At 39.2% G+C, this 13,293-nt stretch overlaps 1 protein-coding gene across 1 annotated transcript; it reads right to left on the reverse strand.

Annotated features, from left to right (window-relative positions):
• Positions 1–9,023: 9,023 nt before the first annotated feature.
• Positions 9,024–13,260, reverse strand: LOC118750931. The gene is made up of 2 exons (XM_036485681.1): positions 12,829–13,260; positions 9,024–9,276 (listed from the first exon to the last, which is right to left on the reverse strand). The coding sequence occupies exons 1-2, from the start codon at positions 12,971–12,973 to the stop codon at positions 9,026–9,028; spliced, it is 396 nt and encodes a 131-aa protein (XP_036341574.1). The 5' UTR covers positions 12,974–13,260; the 3' UTR covers positions 9,024–9,025.
• Between the last annotated feature and the right edge of the window lie 33 nt (positions 13,261–13,293).

The raw sequence follows: 13,293 nt of genomic DNA on the forward strand, positions 1-13,293 counted from the left end.
TCGCGCTGTGAAACTTAGCTCAGTTGCAAGGATCGAATAGTTTCCTTTTCAAAAACTTTACTCGATCGGGTCAAGATATAAGTGGCGATCCTGCCAGGAGATGTATAAAAGCCCGAAAAAAAAGATATTTAAAAGTACGGCTAGTGTGCGTAGTCTAAAAACAAATAAGTATCCTTTCGAAAATAGAGAAAAAATAAAACCAAATTAAAATAATAGTAAAAGTAAACGTGAAGTGAAACCCCGAAAGGAAATACGGCTAGTAACGTATCTCTATCGGGAAACTATTTTTTTTTCGGAACAAAAGAAATAATTATATATAGCAGTAAAGAGATTGTCAACAGAAGGCAGCGGCTGGAAGAAATCATCAACACCAACAAGATAAGGAGCAGCACCATTTATGTAAGACTGTTTTTATTTTATGTAGTTTAAATCATATAAGAAATTGCAACAAAGCTGGAAACTTTAATAAGCACATTTTCAATAATGTCAATGACAAACAATGATATCAATAACGCATCCAATATGGATGTGGTTAATTACACGTCAGTTAGAGGCTTTGAACAGATCAAACAATGTTATTGAATACGTAAAAGAAACGATTGAACCCAGTATAACTTGCGACGAAACTTTGGACGTAATAAAGTCCCTTCCAAATTTCAAAGGAAAAATTTATAATTACGTTAGTTGGCGTGAGGCAGCCAACAACTCTGTGTCATTGTATACGAGGGCAAGTAGGAAGTACTTGCCTCTTTGACAATCTTAAGGAACAAAATAACGCAAGAAGCAAACGACATTCTCACCAATCATGGTACAGTTTTAAACCTTGATGCGATTCTAAGTCGATTAGATTTTGCATTCGCCGACAAAAGACCATCACACATAATAGAACAAAACATAAGTTGCCTGAGACAAGGATCGAAATCCTTGATAGACTTCTACAACGTGGTTAACCAAAAACTAACGCTTCTATTATATTCCAACCAAATGCGTTCCGAATTCCCTTTACATTCTTCGCAACATAATTATCCAATTCATAGAAATTTTCTAAACCTTCCCCAAGGAAATCGAAAAAACCAAAATTTTCAGAATAATTTGAGGTATCTTCAAATGAATCCTCAGGTAGCCAATGTTGATTATCAAAATCGTGCAGAACCGATGGACGTAGATCCGTCATTACTAGGGAAGACAAAAATATGCACAAAAAACTTAATTATATGATCATTAAAATGACTCCATATTAAAATATGTTTGATATATGCTCCAAAAATGTATACATATAACGAAAAATTTTCCGATTATCGCAATAAAAGTTTTTCTACATACATACATATATGTATTGAAAATGAACGCTCTACGTCACAAGACTTTGATGGACACACTTTAAAAGATAACAATTCTCCAGGTGAAAATATTGCAACATTGTATTGAAGTGTTGCTTTACACAAAATATTTTTGTTGCTGTTGCAGTTACAGTAGATGCAGAATAAATTTCGCTGATTAGACGAAGAATTTTCATTGAATTTTTCAACCATCAAAATCGGTTTAGAAACTTCACTATTGGAAAACAATATATTTACGAGTATATTAAAATTATTTACTATATAGTTAAACAGCTTTCGCTAAAAACGAAAAATGTTCATTGAGTTTTTCAACTTCACTATTGGAAAACAACAGTCGAAATATTTTTACGAGTATATTAAAATTCCATTCGTCGGCCGCTGTGGTGTAGTGGTAAGCAGTGCGCGCTTCCACTCCGCAGCACCTGGGTTCAAACCCTGGTCAAAGCAACATCGCAAAAAATATAGGAAAAAAGGTTTTTCCTTAACAGCGGTCGTCCCTCGGCAGGCAATGGCAAACCTCCGAGTGTATTTCTGCCATGAAAAACAGCTTCTCATAAAAATAATATCGCCGTTCGGAGTCGGCGTAAAACTGTAGGTCCCTCCGCTTTGTGTGACAACATCAAGGCGCACGCCACAAATCGGAGGAGAAGCTCGGCCAAACACTAACATATGTGTAAGCGCCAATCAATTGTTATTATTATATTAAAATTATTAACTAGAAAATAACAGAACTTTCCATTGTTTGTAAGCCTTTTCTTTTTGTCAATTAAACAAACCTCGTCGGAAACCCTGGCTATCTCTGCAAAGGTATTGTCACATGAAATTATGCGAAAATTAATTAACTTATTACCAAAATAATCATTTATATGCTATTTTATGCATTTTCGCCAAAATTTGTATTTTGTGTCATAATATGCATTTGCATATGCGAAAGTCATTACAAGTATAAAACAAGCAAATGAATTATGGAAATCCACAAATGAGAAAAAATAGGATGAGTTGGCAAAATAATAATGTGCAGGGAAATGAAAGTGCGCAAACAAGCGCACAACAGCAACAGAAATTGCAACGTGTTAACAACATAATACTATGTTCAAATTGACGAGTTAAACATGTTAAATGGGCTTGAACCAGTTAAATGAACAAAACATGTTTATAAACAAATTGAATCGCATGCAATTGTTGTTGGAATGGTGGCGTTAAATTGCACACCTTGTTAACTCTTGTTGCTAACTCATTTCCTTATTCAACCTACTACTACCAAGTGCGGCTGATTTGCCGCTATTTAAACTTGAAGACGTGGTTGTTGTTGTCAATTCTATATACTTATTTATTTATTTATTTTTTATTTACTTTATTGTATAGTTTCAGGCAGGCGCTTTTGCAGTATTATTGCGGCATATTATCATGTCATTTTTAATATTGTTATTGAGCATTGTACCACGATTTTGTCTATTAAAAAAAAAATGGAAAAAGCAACAAAGTCTAAGCGGTAGAAGTTATAGCAGCTATTTCATAGATCGCCACATCTCCTCATCAGACGTCTTTTTTCGAGACTTCAGCAGGGATCGAACCCGCGTCATCAATGTGCAAAGTCCGAAGCGTTAACCACTGAGCTATGCACACCCCGTAAACTCTTGTTGCTAATTCATTTTCTTGTTCAAGTGCAGCTGATTTGTCGCTATTCAAACTTGACAGCGGGGTTTTGTTGTCAATTCTATACATTTATTTTCTTTATTGTACAGTTTCAGGCATGCTCTTCTTAAACTATGATTTGTCAATGTTATTTGAGTTTTGTGCCACGATTATGTTTATTAGGAAAAATGGACAAAGCAACAAAGTCTAAGGGCCGGTTGTTCAATGTCTGATTTGCAGAAATCGGAGGTAGAAGCTCCAGTTAAATGCAACGACTGCTTTATCGATCACATGTTATAAGCATGGTGACGAAAACGTCGATAATGATGTTTAACCGGCAAGTAGTGATAATCAGACATTGAACAACCGGGCCTAAGCAGTACTAAAAGTTATAGCAGCTATTTCGGAGATTACCATATCTCCTCATCAGACTTCTTTTTTCTAGACTTCAGCAGAGCAAAGTCAGAAGCGTTAACCACTGAGCACACCCCGTAAACTCTTGTTGCTTATTAATTTCTTTACGGCGCGTTTACAATAGACAATGCTGTCAAGACAATAAGGAAATACGTATTAGTTGTAAAAAACGCTGATAATTGTCTCCGTAGCGTAGGCGTCCTGACAATATTTAAGACAATTCATTTTGAGCAAAATGTCTAACGTAAACGTTTAATTAGAAGTCGCAGAAATACGCATTTCACGCGAGCTATTTAAGCTAAAAACTAAAAAATAGTAAGGAAGAGACAAAGTTACATACACATCAGCGTCTCTTGTGTTATTTTAATTCTTTTCTTATGAATTGCTCTTCTACCTTGCACAAGACGTCAAAATTATTGTCTGCATACGTCAAATCATTGTCCGATTTACTGTCTTGAAAATAATCAAGACAGTGATTCAGACAACTGGAAAAGTATGCATGGATTAGTGAAAAAGTGTGCATGTATTGCTATTGCCATGACAGTATTGTCCGGTGTAAACCCTAAGTTATTCAACCTACTACTATGAAGTGCAGCTTATTTGCCGCTATTTAAACTTGACAGCGTGGTTGCTGTTGTCAATTCTATTGTTACGATTATCTTTGAAACCTCGTCCGGATTTCCCAAATACCTCGGTTCGTATCGCTGGATTGTTAAATAAATGCTAACGATGACCAAATTGTAGTACAATTAATTTTATTGTACAACAAACAATTTAAAATATTCTCTAATACAGTAAAACCACTTTACAATACTTGTTGAAGCAATAACAATGCTTTACTAAACTAGTTAACACAATTAAACTTATAGCTTGCTTATTCGGAACTCCTTTTTCTGCTCACTTTACTTGTAGCTTGCTGACTTGTAACTAACTCACTTCGCTGTGGCGGCGCCCTTATATACCTGCGCTCGCACTTATGGCAACTCTAGAACGTTCTGAAGTTCATCGCTCATTCTCTTTCTCCCGCTGTTCGCAGTGTTTATCCAACTTGATGTTTCTCTTTGTGGAACATTCTACGTCATTCCTCGAACATTCTGCCTATTTCTCGTTGTTCCCTCGTGTTTCCCTCTACCTTAGTCTGATCGTCCCGATCAGACACACTTGCTGTTCCAAACGCTGCAAGCCTTTCCAAGTAGACCACCTTCATCTTGTTTCTTGGTCTCCCAATGGTCTGGATTCGATACACTACGTCATTCAGCGGTTTGACGACCTTATACGGACCTTCCCAGTTGCATCGTAGTTTTGGGGACAAACCTTTTTTCCGTTGTGGATTGTACAGCAACACTAAGTCTCCTTCTTGGAAACCCTCGGAGTTCATTGCCTTATCATACCTGGCCTTCATCTTGTCACTCATAATTTGAGTTCGCTGTCTCACAAGAGCATGTATTTCTCTCAACTCCTCTTCCAGGATGTTGGACGTCTCTTTCCCAATTCTCCTTGCATCGCCAATTACTCCAAACTTCGGGTCACTAGGCAAACGGAGCTCACTGCCGAAGATTACCCTTGCACGAGTTTTACCCGTTGTTTCATGCACTGCTGACCGGTATCCCATCAGGAACAAGGGTATGCGGACATCCCAATCTTTCTGATTCTTGTCCACGACCTTCCGCAAATGCTCTTCCAGGGTTCGGTTGAACCGCTCCACCATGCTATCGGATAGGAAATGAAGAGCCGTTGTTCGAGTTTTCCGGATACCCAGTAATTGCCACATCTCTTGGAATACCGCCGATTCAAAATTTCTTCCCTGGTCAGAGTGCAGCTCTATCGGTACACCGTATCTCGCAACCCAATTGTAGGTGAATACCTCCGCTACTGTTTTAGCTTCCTGGTTTGGAATCGGGTATACCTCCGGCCATTTGCCAAAGTAGTCCATACCCACAAGGACATATTTGTTTCCCTGTGCGCTCATAGGAAATGGACCGGCTACATCCATGGTAATCCGCTCGAATGGTGCACCTGAATTATACTGCTTCATCTGGCCATGACTTCTGGATTTCGGACCTTTACCTGCAATACACTCCGCGCAGTTATCAATCCTCTCTGCGACCGATTGCCGCCAACCAACCCAATAGAACCTTTGCTTGATCTTTTCCAGGGTCTTCGTGATTCCCAAGTGCCCTCCGCTAGGACCATTGTGGAATTTCTTGAGAACGTCCCGAATTCTTACCCTTGGAACTACTATTAAGTTGCGGGAGCACTGCCCATCTGCACTTTCCTATACCCTGTGCAAACAGCCAGATATTAATTGTAAGCTGTTCCATTGTGCCCAGTACGTCTTTGCGATGGGGCTTTCCGCTGCCATTTGCTCCTTAGTTGGCCTTCTGTCCACCTCCAGTCCATGCGTCAAAAGCTCCAGATCTGAATCTTCCTGCTGACACTTTCGTAGCTGTTCTTCCTTCCACTCTTCTGCTGGTGTTATTGTCGTTAGACGGACGTCTATACTGTCCTCTTTGCCCTCAGCTTTTGAGCAGTGTTTACATTCCAGGCTACATGGTCGGCGGGACATGGCATCAGCATTACCGTGGACACTTCCCTTGCGGTGCTCAATAGCGAAGTCATAACTTTGCAGTCTCTCAATCCACCGAGCTAGCTGTCCTTCTGGATTCTTAAACGTTAGTAGCCACTTCAGCGCTGCATGGTCCGTTCGAACTCGGAAACGTTGCCCATAGAGGTACTTGTGGAAATGTTTGACGCACTCCACCAACGCTAGTAGTTCTCTCCGAGTTACGCAGTAGTTCCTCTCTGGTTTTCCAATCGACCGGCTATAGTAGGCAACTACCTTCTCCTGCCCATCAATTACCTGTGACAGTACGCCTCCTATGGCATAACCACTAGCATCCGTATCCAAAATAAACGTTGCACCTGGAACAGGATACGCTAGCATAGGTGCAGTACATAGCCGTTCCTTCAGAGTTTGGAAAGCCTCCTCCTGCTCCTTGTTCCCCTCGAAGGCTTTATTTTTCCTAATGAGCTCGTGAAGGCTATAAGCTACGCTGGCGAAATTCGGAACAAATCGGCGGTAGTAGGTGCATAGCCCAAGAAAACTTCGTAGTTCGTGCAGGTTCCTAGGTCTTGGCCAATCCTTTACTGCTTCTATCTTTTCCTTCGTAGTACAGACGCCCTCCGTTGTCACCTTGTGTCCCAAGTAGTTCAGCAGAGTGTCATCGATCCTGGGAAGAGGATAGCTGTCCTTTTTCGTCACATCGTTTAGTTTCCGGTAGTCTACGCAGAGCCTCATTTGACTATCCTTTTTCTTCACAAGTACTACCGGCGAACTCCATGGACTCGCTGATGGTTCAATCACACCACTCTCGCTCATTTCTTTTATTATTTGACTAACAGTTTCACGTTTGGCAAGTGGAACACTCCGAGGAGCTTGACGGATTGGCCTTGCATCGCCAGTATCAATGCGGTGTTTCACAACGTTTGTCCTGCCTGGTTTGTCGCCATCCTTGTCGAATATGTTGGAGTATCTGCGGAGAAGTTCCTTAGCCTTGTGCTGGTATTTTTCTTCCAACGCTTCCCTCCATGCATTAAAGTCTTCGGCAATGTCATTCTCGCCAATGGAATCGCTTTCAGGTAATTTTTCGCAGTTGAAGATTGCCTCTACATCTCGACATTGCCCCAGTACTGTTCCTCTTCGGAGTTTGACTGGTGATTTGAACTCATTGAGTACTCGAACTGGGATGCGTCCATCTTTCTGCATCTTAGCTAGGGTTTTACCAATAAGTACGTCCGGTGTAGAATTTTGTGTTACTTCAACAACCCACAATTTGTTTGTCCCACAATCTCCATCAATCTTCGCCCACACAACTGCTTTTGACTTCGGTGGAATCCACTCGGTTTCCTTTAGGATCACTCTAAAAGCTAAGGAGCACTTCCATGTTGTTGTACTTCACGATCCTGTTCTTCTTGTCGATCTCCATACCTTGATCAAATAAGAAGTCTATTCCAATATGACTTCATCCACAATCGCCGAAACTATGAACTCGTGTAACACTGTCACATTCCCTATTGCGACTTTGCATGTTATCTCTCCTACAACTTGGGTGTCCTCACCAGTTGCTGTCCTCAACCTTGCTCTAGGTAATGGCCTTACGTCTTTAGTGACCAAATCAGATCGAATGATGGAATGCGATGCGCCCGTATCCACAGTTAGTACTCGCTCAAGTCCGTCCACATATCCACCAACAGTAACGTTGCTCGCTTTTCTGCCGATTTGCGAGACGGAGATTATGTGGCATGCAATTGCGGGAGCCAGCGCGCGCCCCTTACTGCTGGCTCGTTTTAGTTTAACGACTGATCGGAGTTGGGCTTGTCATCCTCAGTCCTGCGTTTACGTACTGCTGAACTGTTAGACCTGTTGGAACCCGTCCTACATTCGCGTGCCAAATGGCCTGGTTTTCCGCAACTAAAGCACTTCCTTACACCATCCTTTCTCTCGGTTGCACCAGGAGTATTCTTCCCTGCCATCGACTTGAGTGTTTTCAGGATCTCGTTCATCACGTCAGGTGTCTCCACTTCTAATCGATGGGCTTTGTAGGCTGCTCTACTTAGGAGCGCCGCCGTTTCACGTGTTTGAGCATACGAGACCGTTTCAGAAAATGTTAGCTTTGGATTCGTATACATCTCTTGCTTGGTATACATGTCCCGCATTCCGTTGATGAACCTCTGGATTTTTACTCTTTCGAGGTGCTCACCATATGTATTTCCAATTGCCAAATGAGCCAACCTTTCAATCTCGGAGGCGAATTCCTGTAGAGTCTCGTTGGATTTCCGGCAGCGATTCTCCAGCTCCATCTGGCAAATCTGTATCCTGTGCTCGCTACCATAACGTCTTTCCACTGCACCCATTAACGCATCGTAACTGTTCCTTTCACAATCAGGAATAGTCTGCAAGATTTCCGCTGCAGGTCCTCTTAATGCAACGAACAGTGCAGCGGCGGTGCAGCAGAGCGTTCTTCGGATTAGCTGGACGATTCAACTGCAAACCCCGGAGACGATCTTCAAGCTCATCCACCTTAGCTTCGACTTTGTCCTGTTTTTCCTTAATAAGCGCTTCGATCTTATCTTGTCGTTCCTCGATTTTATCCTGTCTCTCCCTGAGTTCCGCGTTATCTTTGAATAAATTCAACATGTACGTTTTTTGTGCTTCCAGCTGCGATGACAAGCGTGTTTCCTGCATTTGCAGCTGGGATGAAATCTGTGATGACATCTGTGACATGGCAGCCAATAACGTGTTCATGTCCATAGCTGTTGATGACGAAGGAGCCTTTTTCTGTTCTTCAAACCTCCCGGATGTCTGATGCACATCCATCGATGAACATGCAGCCTCATCCTTCTGTTCGTCCTTTGCGGATGTATCGTCGGGTTTACCCTGGAAGTCGTATTTGTCCAAGTCGATGCCTTCTGCTTCCATAGCCTCTCGCAGCCGTGATAGTAACTCCACTTTTCTTCCTGAGGTTGCTAAATTTCGCTTCTCCAACTCCTGTTTGAGTTCCTCGATCTTTAGGTCTTGAATTTTTGCCATTTTCCAAAGGGATTTCCCAAATCGCTCGGTTCGTATCGCTGGATTGTTAAATAAATGCTAACGATGACCAAATTGTAGTACAATTAACTTTATTGTACAACAAACAATTTACAATATTCACTATTTGCCCACCATTGCACCAATCTTCGCCGACCGTTGCACTCTCAGAATAAGAGTGCATTGAGATGCTAGAAAGTGCACCTCCTTCACCAAGCACCAATCCTTCCGGAAGTACTCCAACGTCGCCATGTGTCGAAATTTCCGTCACGTCTACAGCGTCCACCGTGAGCTGAGAACCTAAAATAAAAAGAAACAATTTTCTATCAAAGTTTAAAAAAATTTTATAAGTTAGAAGTAGATAAAAAAAAAAGAGACAGCGTGCTTACTGTTGTATATATAATTAAATATTTATTTTCTTTATTGTATAGTTTCAGGCAGGCTCTTCCTAAACTATGATTTGTCAATGTTATTTTGGCTTATTAACATTTCGTTTTTAATATTGTTATTGAGTTTTTTTAATCGTGGTGTTTATTAGAAAAAATGGAAAAAAGCAGTAGAAGTTATCCCAGCTATTTCGGGGATCACCACATCTCCTCGCAAAGTCAGAAGCATTAACCAAGGCACAGTCATACCCCGTAAACTCTTAACAAAGACTTAGTTTAGGAAGAGCGCGCCTGAAACTATACAATAAAGCAAAACGAATGTATCGAATTGACAACTGAAACCACGCTGTCAAGTTTAAAAAGAAGCAAATCAGTTGCACTTGATAGTAGTAGGTTGAAAAACTTAGGGTTTACACCGGACAATACTGTCATGGCAATAGCAATACATGCACACTTTTTCACTAATACATGCATACTTTTCCAATTGTCTGAATCACTGTCTTGATTATTTTCAAGACAGTAAATCGGACAATGATTTGACGTATGCAGACAATAATTTTGACGTCTGGTGCAAGATAGAAGAGAAATTCATAACAAAAGAATTAAAATACCACAAGAGACGCTGATGTGTATGTAACTTTGTCTCTTCTTTATTATTTTTTAGTTTTTAGCTTAAATAGCACGCGCGAAATGCGTATTTCTGCACCTTATAATTCAACGTTTACGTTCGACATTTTGCTCAAAATGAATTGTCTTAATTATTGTCAGGACGCCTACGCTACGGAGACAATTATCAGCGTTTTTTACAACTAATACGTATTTGTTTATTGTCTTGACAGCATTGTCTAATGTAAACGCGCCGTAAAGAAATGAATTAGCAACAAGAGTTTACGGGGTGTGCTCAGTGGTTAACGCTTCGGACTTTGCACATTGATGACGCGGGTTCGATCCCTGCTGAAGTCTAGAAAAAAGAAGTCTGATGAGGAGATGTCGTGATCACCGAAATAGCTGCTATAACTTCTAAGTACTGCTTAGACTTTGTTGCTTTGTCCATTTTTCCTAATAAACATAATCGTGGTACAAAGCTCAATAACAATATTAAAAATGAAACGTTAACTACCCACAATAACATTGACAAATCATATTTTAAGAAGAGCCTGCCTGAAACTGTACAATAAAGAAAATAAATGTATAGAATTGACAACAAAACCACGCTTTCAAGTTTGAATAGCGACAAATCAGCTGCACTTGACAGTAGTCGATTGAAAAAGCAAATGAATTAGCAACAAGAGTTTACGGGGTGTGCATAGCTCAGTGGTTCACGCTTCTGACTTTGCTCATTGATGACGCGGGTTCGATCCCTGCTGAAGTCTAGAAAAAAGAAGTCTGCTGAGGAGATGTGGTGATCTCCGAAATAGCTGCTACAACTTCTAAGTACTGCTTAGACTTTGTTGCTTTGTCCATTTTTCCTAATAAACATAATCGTGGAACAAAGCTCAATAACAATATTAAAAATGAAACGTTAACTAGCCACAATAACATTGACAAATCATAGTTTAAGAAGAGCCTGCCTGAAACTGTACAAAAAAGAAAATAAATTGACAACAAAACCACGCTGTCAAGTTTGAATAGCGACAAATCAGCTGCACTTGATAGTGGTAGATTGAAAAAGGAAATGAATTAGCAACAAGAGTTTACGGGGTGTGCATAGCTCAGTGGTTAACGCTTCGGACTTTGCGATTTAACTTGTTTATAAACATGTTTTGTTCATGTAACTGGTTCAAACCCATTTAACATGTTTAACTCGTCAATTTGAACTTAGTATTATGTTGCTAACACGTTGCAATTTCTGTTGCTTTTGTGCGCTTGTTTGCGCACTTCCATTTCCCTGCACATTATGATTTTGCCAACTCATGCTGTTTTTTCTCATTTGTGCATTTCCATAATTTATTTGCTTATTTTGTACTTGTAATGACTAGGGAAGGCAAAAATATGCAAATGCATATCGCGTATGCAAATGCCTATCGCATATGCAAATGCATATCGCATATGCAAATGCATATTATGACACAAAATACATATTTTGGCGAAAATGCATAAAATAGCACATAAATGATTATTTTGGTAATAAGTTAATTAATTTTCGCATAATTTCATGTAACAATACCTTTGCAGAGATAGCCAGGGTTTCCGACGAGGTTTGTTTAATTGACAAAAAGAAAAGGCTTACAAACAATGGAAAGTTCTGTTATTTTCTAGTAAATAATTTTAATATACTCGTAAAAATATTTCGACTGCTGTTTTCCAATAGTGAAGTTGAAAAACTCAATGAACATTTTTCGTTTTTTAGCGAAAGCTGTTTAACTGTATAGTAAATAATTTTAATATACTCATAAAAATATTTCGACTGTTGTTTTCCAATAGTGAAGTTTCGCTCTAAACCGGTTTTGGTAGTTGAAAAATTCAATGAAAATTCTTCGTCTAATCAGCGTAATTTATTCTACATCTACTGTAACTGCAACAACAACAAAAATGTTTGGTGGGAAGCAACACTTCAATACAATGTTGCAATATTTTCACCTGGAGAATTGTTATCTTTTAAAATGTGTCCATCAAAGTCTTGGCACGTAGAGCGTTCATTTTCAATACATATATGTATGTATGTACAAAAACTTTTATTGCGATAATCGGAAAAATTTTCGTTATATGTATACATTTTTAGGGCATATATCAAACATATTTTTAATATTTTGGAGTCATTTAAATCATCATATAATTAAGTTTTTTGTGCATATTTTTGTCTTCCCTAGTAATGACGGATATGTTTCCCTATTCTTCTTATTAAGTTCTTTAGTAATGGCAGAGTTCGTGTCCTGAGTCATACATGTTTTGTTTATTAGAAGCGTTAGTTTTTGATTGACCACGTTGTAGAAGTCTATCAAGGATTTCGATCCTTGTCTCAGCACACTTATCTTTTGTTCTATTATGTGTGATGGTCTTTTGTCGGCGAATGCAAAATCTAATCGACTTAGAATCGCATCAAGGTTTAAAACTGTACCATGTTTGGTGAGAATGTCGTTTGCTTCTTGCGTTATTTTGTTCCTTATGATTGTCAAAGAGGCAAGTACTTCCTACTTGCCCTCGTATACAATGACACAGAGTTGTTGGCTGCCTCACGCCAACTAACGTAATTATAAATTTTTCCTTTGCATTTTGGAACGGACTTTATTACGTCCAAAGTTTCGTCGCAAGTTATACTGGGTTCAATCGTTTCTTTTACGTATTCAATAACATTGTTTGATCTGTTCAAAGCCTCTAACTGAGTGTAATTAACCTCGTCCCTATTGGATGCGTTATTGATATCATTGTTTGTCATTGACATTATTGAAAATGTGCTTAATAAACTTTCCAGCTTTGTTGCAATTTCTTATATGATTTAAACTACATAAAATAAAAACAGTCTTACATAAATGGTGCTGCTCCTTATCTTGTTGGTGTTGATGATTTCTTCCAGCTGTGCCTTCTGTTGACAATCTCTTTACTGCTGCTGCTGATGTTATTGTTGATGATTTGCTATAGCTTTTATTAGCTACACATTCGTATATGCACATATGCGTGTCATAGAACAAAATTCAATTCAAATGAATTTTTTTTCTAAATCACAATTCAGCAACTTCAAGTCAACTTGTAAATTTAAGTCTTTCGGAAGAATTTTTAAACACGAGTTGTAGTGGGTTTTAATAAAATAATTTCATTTTAATAATTTGCCAGCAAACGGGGTGCAATGTGATGGTACATATGTGTATTAAATTCGCTTATAAAACGGAAACACGTGGCTTGTACAAAAACGTATACATAGAACGACGCATATACACACAGCGTTCACACAACACAACAGTTTTAGTGTTCAATCTGTTTTAAATATAAAAGA

This window comes from Rhagoletis pomonella, unplaced genomic scaffold (genome assembly GCF_013731165.1).
Source record: "Rhagoletis pomonella isolate Grant_MI unplaced genomic scaffold, Rhpom_1.0 Rhpom_scaffold_00463, whole genome shotgun sequence".
In the NCBI taxonomy this organism is placed as follows: domain Eukaryota; kingdom Metazoa; phylum Arthropoda; class Insecta; order Diptera; family Tephritidae; genus Rhagoletis; species Rhagoletis pomonella.

Bases quoted from the DNA above. Each gene is read 5' to 3' on its own strand.
- LOC118750931 (XM_036485681.1), bottom strand. From the start codon at position 12,973: ATGTGCATATACGAATGTGTAGCTAATAAAAGCTATAGCAAATCATCA. The intron at 9,277-12,828 runs GTAAGACTGTTT...TTTTTATTTTAG, and splicing joins TAAGGAGCAGCACCATTTAT to GTTCTCAGCTCACGGTGGAC.